The 12,959-nt window shown below is 41.1% G+C and overlaps 1 protein-coding gene across 1 annotated transcript in view; it reads left to right on the forward strand.

Annotated features, from left to right (window-relative positions):
• LOC130103394 (dynein axonemal heavy chain 2-like) overlaps positions 1-12,959 on the forward strand; it is a gene marked incomplete at its 5' end in the record, with an annotated part of 130,985 nt that overhangs the window by 19,725 nt on the left and 98,301 nt on the right. Inside the window, 7 exons of the mRNA XM_056269646.1 lie at positions 1,973-2,173; positions 3,053-3,209; positions 3,552-3,726; positions 5,751-5,914; positions 6,120-6,281; positions 7,708-7,811; positions 9,702-9,858. Of these exons, the coding sequence (XP_056125621.1) occupies positions 1,973-2,173; positions 3,053-3,209; positions 3,552-3,726; positions 5,751-5,914; positions 6,120-6,281; positions 7,708-7,811; positions 9,702-9,858 (1,120 nt within the window). The remainder of the gene's footprint in view (positions 1-1,972; positions 2,174-3,052; positions 3,210-3,551; positions 3,727-5,750; positions 5,915-6,119; positions 6,282-7,707; positions 7,812-9,701; positions 9,859-12,959) is intronic.

Here is a 12,959-nt window from a genome sequence, read left to right on the forward strand (position 1 = left end):
GGAAGCTCGTTTTATTAACATTAAATCGTCCTTCTCCCATTTCAAATCAAAGTTTTATTTGCCATTTTTTAGAGCACAAAGAAAGTTGTACACATACATAGGAATTGTACTACATCACCCTTAGAATAAAAAAACAAACAAAGCGCACCAGTGCTTGCTAGCCGTTTATACTGAATATATATCCTATTTCTATGAGTTAGCCATTAGTCTCACAGCTGCTGGATAGAAGCTGTTGTAAAAGCGTGTTTTGTGTGTGATGATGCTGTCCGCTCTTGCGTATCTCAGACTGTAGTGTTTGTATCTGGGCCTCAGCAGAGAGTGAGCTGGGTGATGAGTGTCATTTAGTAGGGACTGAGCCTTCTTACAGCGCTCTATGTACAGTGTGGTCATGGGTGGGAGGTTAGTCCCAATGACTCTCTCTGCAGACTTTATAACTTCAGAAATTTGCACTTCAAAATGTTGGGTTGGCTGTGCCTCCGTTGCCTCCCCTGACGAGCCTCCACTGTTCACATGTCTGTAGCACAGAGGTGCCAGTCCTGTCCACATCTCTTCCCTAAAGATTTGATCCGCACTAACCAAATCGTTATCATGTCAACAGTGGATGCTTGATGGTGTGTGTGTGTGTGTGTGTGTGTGTTTGGACACAGACATTGTGTGTGTGATTGCGCATTAATGACCTTTTGCCGTTTGTGTTGTGCTGTCTGTCCTGAGCTGGAAGGGCATTATGTGTTGCCTGCTGTCCCAATTAAAGGGATAGTTCACCCAAAAAAATGTACTCACCCTCATGTTGTTCCAAACCTGTGTATATTTACTTCTTCTGTTGAATACAAAGGAAGATATTTTGAAGAATGTTGTAAATTGAACAGTTTTGGGGCACTATTGACTTCCATAGTATTTTTTTTTCCCTACTTTGGAAGTCAGTGGTGCCCCAAAGTGGCCTGGTTACAAACTTTCTTCAAAATATCTTCCTTTGTGTTCAGCAGAACAAAGAAATATTTATATTTATACAGGTTAGGAACAACTTGAGGGTGGGTAAATTATGACAGAATTACAATTTTTGGGTGAACTATCCCTTTAATGTCTCAAGTTTTTTCCACATCAAATAATGCATGCAGACACTTTTTTTTAATTACTATTGTTAATCTAAGTCATGCTTTATTTCTTTACACTCGCTCACAGAAATAATTCATGTTGCACACTTCAGTTGTTTTCTTGAAATTTAGGTACGTTGTGCTGCTGAAATGATAAATGAAATAGCTATTAATAGGACAGCCATCATGACTGAGCAAAAGAAATACATCACCAAATTACATTATCTAACAGATCCATTTAAACAAAAAGTAATTTAGTGGCCGTTATTAATAATTAAAATCATTGTTTGTTCAAATGTACCATTTGTTGTGGAAATGAGAAAACAGTGTGGAGAACATGTAGTCCTGATACAATCACAACATTCTTAGGAAAGAACAATCAAGAGACAAGCATCCAAGTGTCCGATCTTTGAACTTCTCCGCTGACTGGTGTATCATGGGAGAATACATTTTTATTTGCAAAATTGTTTTCATAAGGCAGCAAAAACTTTTGTTTTTGAGAACTCTGTTGATGGACACAAGGTGGTTATTAATATATTATTCAGGGATATATAATGAATGTATAATAAAATATAATTTACTTATTTTATAGATTTATCTAGTATCTGATGTCTTAATTTCCCAAACACAACCGCAAACAATCTTCATTTTGAATCAGGACTCATTACAAACCTAAAATAAAACATTAAATGTTAATGTAATCTTTGTTTAGAAAGGAGAACGTCTCTTGTGTTAGAATTTGCATAATAGGATTTTTTTAAATATATAATTCAAGATTAGTTTCAAGAGAATTATCCACTTCATTTACTCTCTCTCTCTCTCTCTCTCTCTCTCTCTCTCTCTCTCTCTCTCTCTCTCTCTCTCTCTCTCTCTCTATACAGATACACAGAGGTGGCGAACAACGTCCAGAAGGAGGAGACAGTGTTAAGTTTGCAGTTCGTGTTGCTGGATTGTTCTCCACTCAAATTCTCTCTGTTGCAACATTGTAACGAGTGGCAGAGCAAGTTCACACAGCTGCTCAGCCTTATGGCCAGTGCCAAACTTAAAGAACTGCACAGCTTCCTGCAGGAAAACGCTCTCAGGTGTGTGTGTGTGTGTGTGTGTGTGTGTGTGTGTGTGTGTGTGTGTGTGTGTGTGTGTGTGTGTGTGTGTGTGTGTGTGTGTGTGTGTGTGTGTGTGTGTGTGTGTGTGTGTGTGTGTGCTAGTGTGTGCGTGCGTGTGTGAGAGAGAGAGAGAGAGAGAGAGAGAGAGAGACCCACTCAAAGCTCTGTTCCAAAACCCTGCCTCGCTGTCTATATAAGCAGCTGGGATCCTAACTGAAATGAAACCTCATAAGTGACCAATTTGAAACGCTCTTCATGGGCAGCTACTGTGTTAATGGTCACTCATGCATGCCACGCCAATTAACACCCCTCACATGAAGAGCATAAGAGACTCGACAAACCTCTCTGTTGATTCCAATAGAGTCTGACGTTAGCATGTTTCTAAGCCTGACGCTAATAAATACTTCTGTCGACTCGAAAGAGAATATGGAGATTTGGAGGCGGCCTCGAGTCTTTTGACTTGAGCCAGTTTTAATTTAGGATCATTGAGATACTATTACAGTTTTTATTAATATTTTGAATAACTGCTAGTTTTTAAATTTAATTTTAGTTCAAGTTTTTGTAATTTTGTTATGTTCTTGTCATTTTGACATGTTTTTTTTTAGTATGTCTATATAGTTTTTATACATTTCTATTTCAATTTTATTTCACCCTATAGCAACACTCTTGCCACAGCACAGCATCGTGCTAAAACCACTCAGAATACCTTAGCAAACATACCAAAATGTTATCTTAGTAGACTCAATGAGAAACAGGGCATCTATACTGTATGTGTCTAGTTCTGTTATTGTGCTTAATTGACTTAAGGTATTAAATATTTAGCATGCGCATATAGTCATTGACTGTGTGTGTTTTCAGGCTGTCTCAGCCTCCTCAGACTCTGGTGGAGTTGGAAGAGAGTCTAAAACTTCTGGAAACTCTGCAGGCAGATCTGAGTAAAATCGAAAGTCAGATTCCACCCATCCATGATCAGTTTGCCATCCTTGAGAAATACGAGGTTCCCGTCGACCCCGCTGTGAGTGTCGCACACCACACAACCGTGCGCACACACACACACACACACACACACACACACACACACACACACACACACACACACACACACACACACACACACAAACACACACACTCACACACCCTCAGGTGTTCCAGTCAAATTGTCTCCTAAATACACTTTCATCTCCCGCCTCTATTCCATATTTGACTACGCTTTTATTTGAGTCAGCGCTCTTATATTCTCTCTCTCTCTCTCTCTCTCTCTCTCTCTCTCTCTCTCTCTCTCTCTCTCTCTCTCTCTCTCTCTCTCTCTCTCTCTCTCTCTCTCTCTCTCTCTCTCGCTCTCGCTCTGTCTCTCTAGGTGTTGGAGTTGCTGGAGGCTCTGAATGCAGAGTGGGTGTGGTTCCAGCAGGTTGTGATTGACAGTGACATCATGTTGAAGAAACACAAAGACATGATGAAGAGTGGGCTGATCCTCTCCTCTGAGGAGTTTAAGAAGAAGACACAGTCGGCCCTACAGAGCTTCAATAGCAATGGTAAACACACACATACACATCTTCGACTGTTATAGGATGGGGAAAACACAGTACTGTCTCAGAGCCTACTGTGAGCTTCACATCCCAGCATGCCTCTTATTCTGTAGGTCAGTTCGCTACATGGGCGGCACCGCAGGCCTTTGCTTTCTAGGACCGTGGGTGTTCTGCATGGTGGGGAGTGCTGGGTAGAGCCATCAACCTCCCACATGCCCCACGGCACATCACAACCAATTAGCCTTGAGATAATGTTTTAGAACGCCATGGAGCCTCACCTACAGCAGAAGTGACCGTCACACTGACATCGTGCCCTTGACTGCACTCTCAGCCTGTGTCTCTCTCTCCCTCTCTCTCTCTCCCTCTCTGTCCCGTACTGCTGCTCCACCTCCTGCTGGTGTCTCTGCGCTGTTTATTCTCTGCTCTATTAAAAATGGGATTGAAAAGTTTTTTTTTTTCAATCTCGCACTGCCACCTCTCTTCACGAACAGTCACGTTGTGCCGAACTGTATCAAAGAGGACAGAGTTTTCGTCCTACTTTTCCTTCCCTCTTCTTTCATTCCTTCCTTTTTTCTTGCACTTCTTTGCTCACTCGTTCCCCATCTCGTTTCCATTGTGTTTGCGTTTCCTTGTGATCGTTGATAGCTCTGTGAAGTCTGTTGTTTTTCAGTTTGATCTCCTGCCATTGCTTCCCCGCGTCTTTCCTCCTATGTTCTTCTCCTCCCACTATGAATCCAAAAGCCTTTCCGTCTTGATTCAGACAAAGTTGGAGTTTTTGGCACAGTCTTAGCTTTTGTGCCAAGTCAACACGTGGCAAACACGCTTGTCGCTCACCGTCATTATTTCCCACAATCCCAGAATTTCCGAACGTGGGCGGCAGCTGCAACTTGTTGAGAACGACTGGATTGTTTGGATTGTTCCAGCAAACAATGGCGGGCTCCTTCAGGTTAATGAGGCCAGGAAGCAGCTTTGTGCGGAGACAAATTTGTATTCAAGAGAGAGAGATGGTTTCAATAATATCACACTCATTCAGTCCAAACACACACTACTGGCCCCTGCCAAGGTGCCCCTTCAAAATCTCATCTCCTGCTCTCCAAGGACCCAGTGTGACTTTCTCTCTCAGAACCGGCGCTGAGGAAAAACACAGGCCCAATTAAACATGATTGGTTGAAATCTCCAAGGCAGATTTATCAAATATGTATCCCATTTTCACATTCGCTAATTAGATTTTCTTTACGTTTTAGTCAGGCACAACAGAGAGAGTGAGGATGGGCGTCATCAAACCTCTCAACACCCGTGCTCCTGAAATCGTTCTGCTCCAGCGACGCACTTCAGCATGTGCTAAATGCTTCAGTAAATCAGACTTTGCACAAATATTAACTGGAGATCCCTGATGGATCTTCACACGATGCTTTAATGGCTCGCCTTCATGCAGAATTGTGTAAACGTGTGGTTTTTTTTTGTAATTGCCGGAGATGTGCAGTAGGTGTGTGATTTAGCCAGTTTGTTTGATGGAATGCATTTTAAACGCTGACCGACGTTAACACTCGCGCCTGTAAACATATCACAGAGGCCTTTAGGGCAGATAATGGCCTCTATATTGGTGCCTGTGCGAGCGCGTTCGTGTGTGTATTGCCATCCTGAGATGAATGAGGTGCTTTTTGAAATATCAAATATCTCGTAAATCAAAGCTGTCGCAAGTGCGTGTGGATTGTGGGAGTCCGGGCCTTTTTGCAGAGCTGGGTCCGAGCCAGAACTTGCATGCTGCTCAGGAAAGAGACCTACTGACCTGCTGAGCTCCCAACTGTGAAACCACATTAATAGAAACATGCTCGCTTTGCTAACTTTCTTGCCAGTAGGAATCCATTGAGCTTTTTTTTTTTTTAGAGCGACAAGCTGCTCCCTGGGGAAATGACAGCTGAATGTGCATCTTTTTAATCATTAGCCATATGCATGGGCATTTGTGTGTGGTTTTTGTAAATCTTTTCCTTTACGTATACTATCTTATTTGTGCATGTATCTATATGCAGGTCCGTTTGGCAGTAGTGTAGCCCCAGATTCTGCCCTAGAACTGGTGGCAGAACTGCGTGCCCAGTTGGAGGCTCTTAAAGAAGATGAGCAGAGCATACGTTACGGTCTCAACATCTTTGATATTGAAGAACCAGCCTCTAAAGACATCCTCAATCTAGAGAAGGTACCTATTCACTGCTGTTACAGTAAAACCTCTCTCCATACAATACAACACTGACACATTTAACGCTAAGCAGCACATTTGGCTGAGGGAAAATCACTTGTCCTGCGTAACAGCAAATTGAACACTATTGATACTGTTGGTGAAGATCATTTCTGGTTCTGTGTATGGTGATGTTTAGATGGTGTTTATGTGCGTGCGTTTGTAGGGCATGGACTACCTGCAGCAGGTCTGGGAGATCGCCCAGCAGTGGGAGGCTCTGTGGGACGAGTGGAAGGGAGGTCAGTTGGCCTCTCTACAGACCGAGGTCATGGACACCACCGGCCAGACCATGTTCAAGAGACTCCACAAACTCAGCCGAGAGTTCAAGGCAAGCCAACGCAACTTACTTTGTACTCCTGGTACTCAAACTCAACCAGTTCAGGGACCAAGCTTACATTTAGGGCAGGTTCAAATAAACAATGTTAGTTCTCAGAATAGAACAGCACAGACTTTATTGTTTAAGCTATAATGTAGTGTTAAACTATATAAAAATGTAATTAAAAAATATATTAAAAACTAAAATTATACATAAATATATTCATATAAAAATAAAATATTAGCATTATAAAAAAAATAAAAATAAACATAGGTGAATGTATTCTGCTGTTTTAACGAAACACAAATCTCACAAATGAACATCTGATTTCCTTTGTGGGAAAGTGATCAATAAGTTTGTCAATAAGTTTTTTAAAGAAATGAATACCTTTATTCAGCAAGGATGCATTGAATTTTATCAAAAGTGATGAAGACATTATTAGTGTTGTAAAATATTTCTATTTCAACTAAATAAATAAATAAATGCTGAAAAAACTTTCTATTCATCAAATAATCCTGGGGAAAAAAATAATCAATCACAGTGTCCAAAACATTAAGCAGCTTAACAGTATTCAACATTGATAATAATAATTAGCACATGTTTCTTGAGCTGCAAATCTGCATAGTTGAATGATTTATGAAGGATAATGTCACACTGAAGACTGGAGAAATTCAGCTTTGCAAACACAGGGATGAAAATGGAAAACAGTTGTTTAAATTGTAATAAGATTTTACAATATTACTGTTCTAAGACTTCTTTCAAAAATGTTACCGACCTCAAACATTTAAATGGTAGTGTATTGTAATGTAAATTATATATAAAATAATGTTTCACACTTTTTGATTTGCTATATGATGCTCAGGCTTCACTTTCATCTTTCATATCCTTTCAGTATTGCCGCAGACTCCTGTTGCTTCTGTCCAGGTGTGGTAATACGATTACGAGCACCATAATATATGGTGGTTTATTATTTATTAGCCGATTGAGTACTAAGATCTTGTATAGACCCTTCACATAAAAAACTAGCAGCCATCGGGCCGACACTTAACAGCTATCACGGCGTCAGTGATGTCTCCGTCTCTCACTCATCTTCTGCTGTTCTCACACACATACTGATGCTACTTCATTAGGGTCCAGCAGAGACTCTCATTCCTTCGTTTCCCTTTGTAACTGTGATAAAAGCTCTTTTGTGTAGCTAATTACCCTTTAAAGCTAATTTAGCTTCTCTTCTCACCAGCTTCTCATTATCCTGACATTTAGCTTTAAGCAGATTAGAAACACCTGCTTGCTTCAGACCCTTTGGGTGCTCTTCCACTGACAGGGGATCAGCCCATCACAACACAGCACTCAGCATTTTACACTTCAGCCTGCAGTGGGATCTTGACTATTATAAAGTAATGGTGGTGAAGTGTGTGTGTGTGTGTGTGTGTTCTTTCAGGACAAGCACTGGGAGGTTGTGGACTTCACTAAGAGCAGGATTGAACAGTTTAAGAAAATCATCCCACTGATCACAGACTTCAGGAATCCAGCCATGAGAGAGAGGTGGGGGCGCGCACACACACACACACACACACACACACACACACACAACAAATCTCCCCAAAAGGACAAGGATTTCGGATATTGCCATCTTTGTGGGGACATTTTGTGGGGACAAATGTAGGGTTTACCAGGACTACACACACACACACACACACACACACACAGTGTTGCCAAGTCCGCGGGTAATATGTTTTTTCCTTGGGTTGATTTCCATCCAATTTTGGGCTACTTTTGAACTGGCCATTGGGCTACTTTAGTTGCACAGACCTGGCAACCCTGCACACACACACACACACACACACACACACACACAAATCATTTCCTCATCATAATGAAGTGTCATTCTCGCACTAATCCTCCTTATCAAGAGTGGTTCCTGACAAAAATGACACTGTCGTCTTTCATGTTGCCTCTTCTCTGGACAATCGCTCTTTATAACTTCTCTCTGTTGGAGAGATTGCCTTCTTTAGCTTGTGACCTGAGGTCTGTTGTGAAGTCCAGCTGATAATCATCAGCGGCAGAGGTTTGGTGCCGATTACTGTTCTAGGATCAGCTGTAATCCCACACCTTGACAGCCAGCCCTCAGTTACAGCTCGTCACCTTTCTGTATTCTATCACGCAGAGCATTTGTGCACTCCGGCGCCTTCCCTGCCAAGAGAACGCAACATTTTCCGCTCTTCGTTTTTCTGCTGCCCTGTCATTCGCTTCCTAAGCCATTTGATTGGATCTGGCATTCCCAAAACAACAGCCCATCGGCCCCAATCAGGCGTGCTACAACAGCCCTGGTGGAGACGCCAGAGACAGGCCTCACGTTCCCCTGATGACAGCCGGCTAATCACACTGATGTAACCCTCTGAAAGATCTGTGTTAGCGTCTCCCGCTGGCCGGCGCAGCACATCAGGGAAGCAGATGAAAATAAACAGACCTCCAGCCTCAGAAGTCCATGACCGTCAGAACGGGAAACGAGAAGAGCGAAAGAAAAACAGGCACTCGTAGGAGAGATCACTTCCCAGAATGCCTGGGCCCGGTCTCAGAGGGGCTAGTCATTGGCAGGATGGGTTTTTTGAAATAGCGGTGTTGTGTTTTGTTGAGGATCACATGTACTGTCGGTCTCTGTGGATTTCTTTGAGAGAAGACAACAAGCTGTGCGTCATGACTACGGGATCTCTCACGGGAGAATTCAATCTTTGCGCTGTCGTCGGCCGTCACACCTGTTTATCATGACAAAATCTGACCGTCAACATGACTAGTGACCAGTCTTTTGTGACTAACCAGCGCAGTCTTTCTTCAGCTCTCAAAATACTTTGAAGAGCACACATTCTCTGTAATTCTAGCTTAAGAATTCCATTAGATATTTTTATTATTGAATCACCAACCTCATCTCTCCTAAAGGCCTACACAATAGCTCTGATCCAAAACATAGACAGCTGTCTTCTAAGGCATCATCCTAACCACACTACATAGACAGAAACTCACATCTTACTCAATGGCCGATTGAGTTTTTTTCCTATAGGGTTTGGCATTAATGTTGCTAAGATAAATTAAGATGCTGTAAATAACAGGGTGATGCCCTTTTAAGGACACAAGCATGCTTTATTTTTAGTTACACTGAACTATGTTTGTATAGTTCACACATATATATTATATATATGAATATGAAATATTGATGCTGCTTTAGAATCAGCAGCATAATTAAGTTGCCTATCTTTTGGAAAAGCCTTTGATTTGGAAACTGTGTCTATGATGTCTTAAAATGCCGGCGCATAGGTTTTGGAATAGATCAAATGGCTTTTTTCACCCTATTTGAACTCAGATTCATATGTCAGTGTCAAAGGGTTTTGGCCAATCAGATTTTATCATCCAAAGATGGTGTGGATCTGTTTGTTTTAGACACTGGGATCAAATAAGGCAAGAGGTGCAACAGACGTTTGACCCGACCAGTGAAGACTTCACTCTGGAGAAGATTGTGGCTTTGGGTCTGGACCATCATGCCGAGCGTATCAGTGACATATCAGGAGCGGCCAGCAAAGAGCTCTCAATAGAACAGGTATGATATTCCCCTCTCTCTCAATCCCTCTTCAGAACTCTCTCTTTCTCATTTGGCTTCATTTCACTCTTTAAAAAAAAAAAAGATTCTTCAGTGAAAGATCCTACAGAGAACAATTTATTAAAAAAAAGTGCAACAACGAACCCTTTTCTTATCAGCTTTCCTCTGTTTTGGAGTTTGCTAATGTATGGTTAATTGCAAATTAACAGCGTCCTTCAACTTGGTAGCTTCTTCCTAGAGAAATCAAATTGTCCTTGACCCTTTGAGAGAGTATTTGAAAACACACTGAAACTTTCACTCAAAACTACCTGAAAACCAGTTTACTGCATCACTCTTGAGTAACATTATAAGTGGACCTCATGTGAAAAAATAAAATGGTTCAAAAGCATATGCTTTGATTCAAATATTATCAGGCTATAAAACAATTTTCAGTTGAAACTGGAAACTTCATTTCTTCCTTATTTCCCTTATTTCTTTTGTCGCTGTGAAGGACTGTGGGTTCATCAAGGTTCAATTCTCTCTGCTCCTCTCACAGTGCATAAGATCCTCAGAGGTTTGGTATGTTAAAGAGAAAAGGAAAGTCACTGTCAAGAGGATTATGGTCAGAGGTCGGGCTTGGAAGGTCAAAGATGATATCCTCAGGGTGACATCCTGTAGTCAGACCGCCCCAGTAGAGACTCTGGCCTCAGTGCAGATGTGGTTTTCATTAGCCAAACAGTTTGAATGGAAAGGAGATGGTGGTCTTGAGTACAAAGCTATCAGACTGTGGTGGGGTTATACTCAGAGTCAGAATTTTATTTATTTGAACCCTTAGGCCTGCATTCACACATTGCAGCAAGTGGCAGAAGCATCCTATAGAAGCAGCAATAAAAGTAGGGCTTCGGTGCTAAGTTTAATTTTGCATGTCACTCTATTGCCTCAGAGTAAAAGATAAGGTCAAAATCACAATGTGAGTCACAATTATGAAAAATAAATGTGTAGATGTGAGTTAATAAAGTCAAAATGCATGAATTAAAGTCACAATCACAAGAAATAAAGTTGCACACAAATTCAGTAATTGAGTTCAGTATATAGTAGAACCCTAGAGTTCTTGACTCGATTTTAAAGAACCCTTTATACCAAAAAGGTTCTATACAGTATAAGGAGAAATTTCTTAAAGGATTGCATAATACTTTCATGCTTAGTGGTTCTTTTGCGAGCTGTTTATTTCTCAAGATTGATTTAAAATTAATTAAAACAAAATGAATTCATTCAATCTAATTTATTAAATCAAAACTAAAAGAACCCTTTAAGGTTTTATATAGAACCTTTTCTTTTAAGAGTACAGTTACCAGTTACATTTCTAATTCATTAAAGAATAACATCACAGAAAATCAATTTCCACAAAAATATTGAACTGTTTTGAGCATTGATTATTATAATAAATGTTATTTGAGCGCATATTATTTTGATTTCTGAAGGATCATGTGACACTGAAGACTGGAATAATGATGCTGAAAATTCATTATTGCCATCACATGAATATATTACATTTTAAAATATATTAAAATAGAATAGTTATTTTAAAATGTAATAATATTTCACCGTATTTTTGATTAAAGTAAATGCAGCTTGGGAGAGCATGAGACTTCTTTCAAAAGCTTTTTAAAAATCATAACATGCCACATATTTTAACTGCTTGTTTTTCCTCTGGTGCGGAAACTGGCTTTTACAGATCTCATCAGAAAACGTGTCGAAATGCACTGTAAAACACAATATTTGCTTTTATGAAGAAACATAATACTTGATCGAACAACTCCCCTATTACTCCCCGTCTAAAAGACCTCAACATCAGGCCTGATGCAAATTCACAAACAGTACTTTTTAATTCAATAAGACTGACTGAATCCAGACGCTTTAAGCAGTTTATAGCTATGTTTTGGGTTCTGTGTAAATTGATTACCAATTGGATGTAAATGTCATTCCACCTCCTCATGTAAATTAGATTTCATGGCGATCAAGTTTGTAATAATCCTCAACGGCCCACTTCCGATATCCATTATATAATTTGTGTTCGAATTTTTAGCTGTTATTGGAAGAAATATGCAATGTGGTAAACCAGAAGTCACTTTATTTTCTGCACAGAGCTGTTACGCAGCAGAAATGCCTTTAGTGTAAAAGCACAAGCTACATTACATGCCGCTGACGCAGGATGTGTGAAACAGGCCTAAAAGTCGACTGGTTTATAGTCCTATTTTAGACTTGAAAAGGAACATTTCCTGGACTGTGTTCAGTAATAGTGCAGTACAGTATGAGCGCAGTGCTGCTGTCCCCAGGTCATGTGTGGCGGCCACAGGGGAAATGAGCCTTGCGCTTAATTTCCTTCAGAGCAGCCTTTACTGCCCCTGCAGAGGAGATCTGCCCTGTCCAGCTGTCAGACTGTGGGGGGCTGTACTCCTCCCCTCTCTCCCTCTTCCTCTCTTTCTTCTCACTCTCGGCCCAGGGAGATTCCCAGACGTTCGGCTCTGTGCTCGCAGAGGTTACAACAACACAGCTTTGGTTCGAGAGTGCCAATGGGAGAGCAAAGCCTCATAACCCCCAAAGCACAGAGCGGTTCACCCAGAAGTCACCCGCACAGAGAGAGAAAAGTAGAAAGACAGATAGAGTGTAAATGAGAAGCTTTACTGGCATGGCGCACCGCTGGTGTTCTGGAAAGACCCTGTCTCTGTCGTTTATTGTGAGGGGGAACTTTGCAGGGGCCCAGATGAATGATATTTCCCTGTCACAAGTCGCCTAGTCTCGCGTAGCCGGACCTTCAGACTGACGGTAGAAGGTCTGGACTCCATCACAGCTTTCATTGGCCAAGGACCGGCTAAGAGGAGTAAAGCAACCAATCACAGTTCATTTTGTTTCGTGTCATGTTTAGAGGCGTGAAAATGTAACAGTTATGTCCCTAGGATAACAGACCGGTGTGCATCTAATAAATTATTAATTCAAGAACGTTGTGCAAGTTTACTTCAAAATCCAGCGTTTAGTTGATTCTGATAAGCGCTCATTGTCACAGTTGCAAACACAACAGCTTTCTTCTTCTTCCATGAGGGGGTTTGGCTTCACACCGGACG

This window comes from Rhinichthys klamathensis, unplaced genomic scaffold (genome assembly GCF_029890125.1).
Source record: "Rhinichthys klamathensis goyatoka isolate OS25496 unplaced genomic scaffold, OSU_Roscu_1.1 h1tg000286l_1, whole genome shotgun sequence".
NCBI classification, from domain to species: Eukaryota; Metazoa; Chordata; class Actinopteri; order Cypriniformes; family Leuciscidae; genus Rhinichthys; species Rhinichthys klamathensis.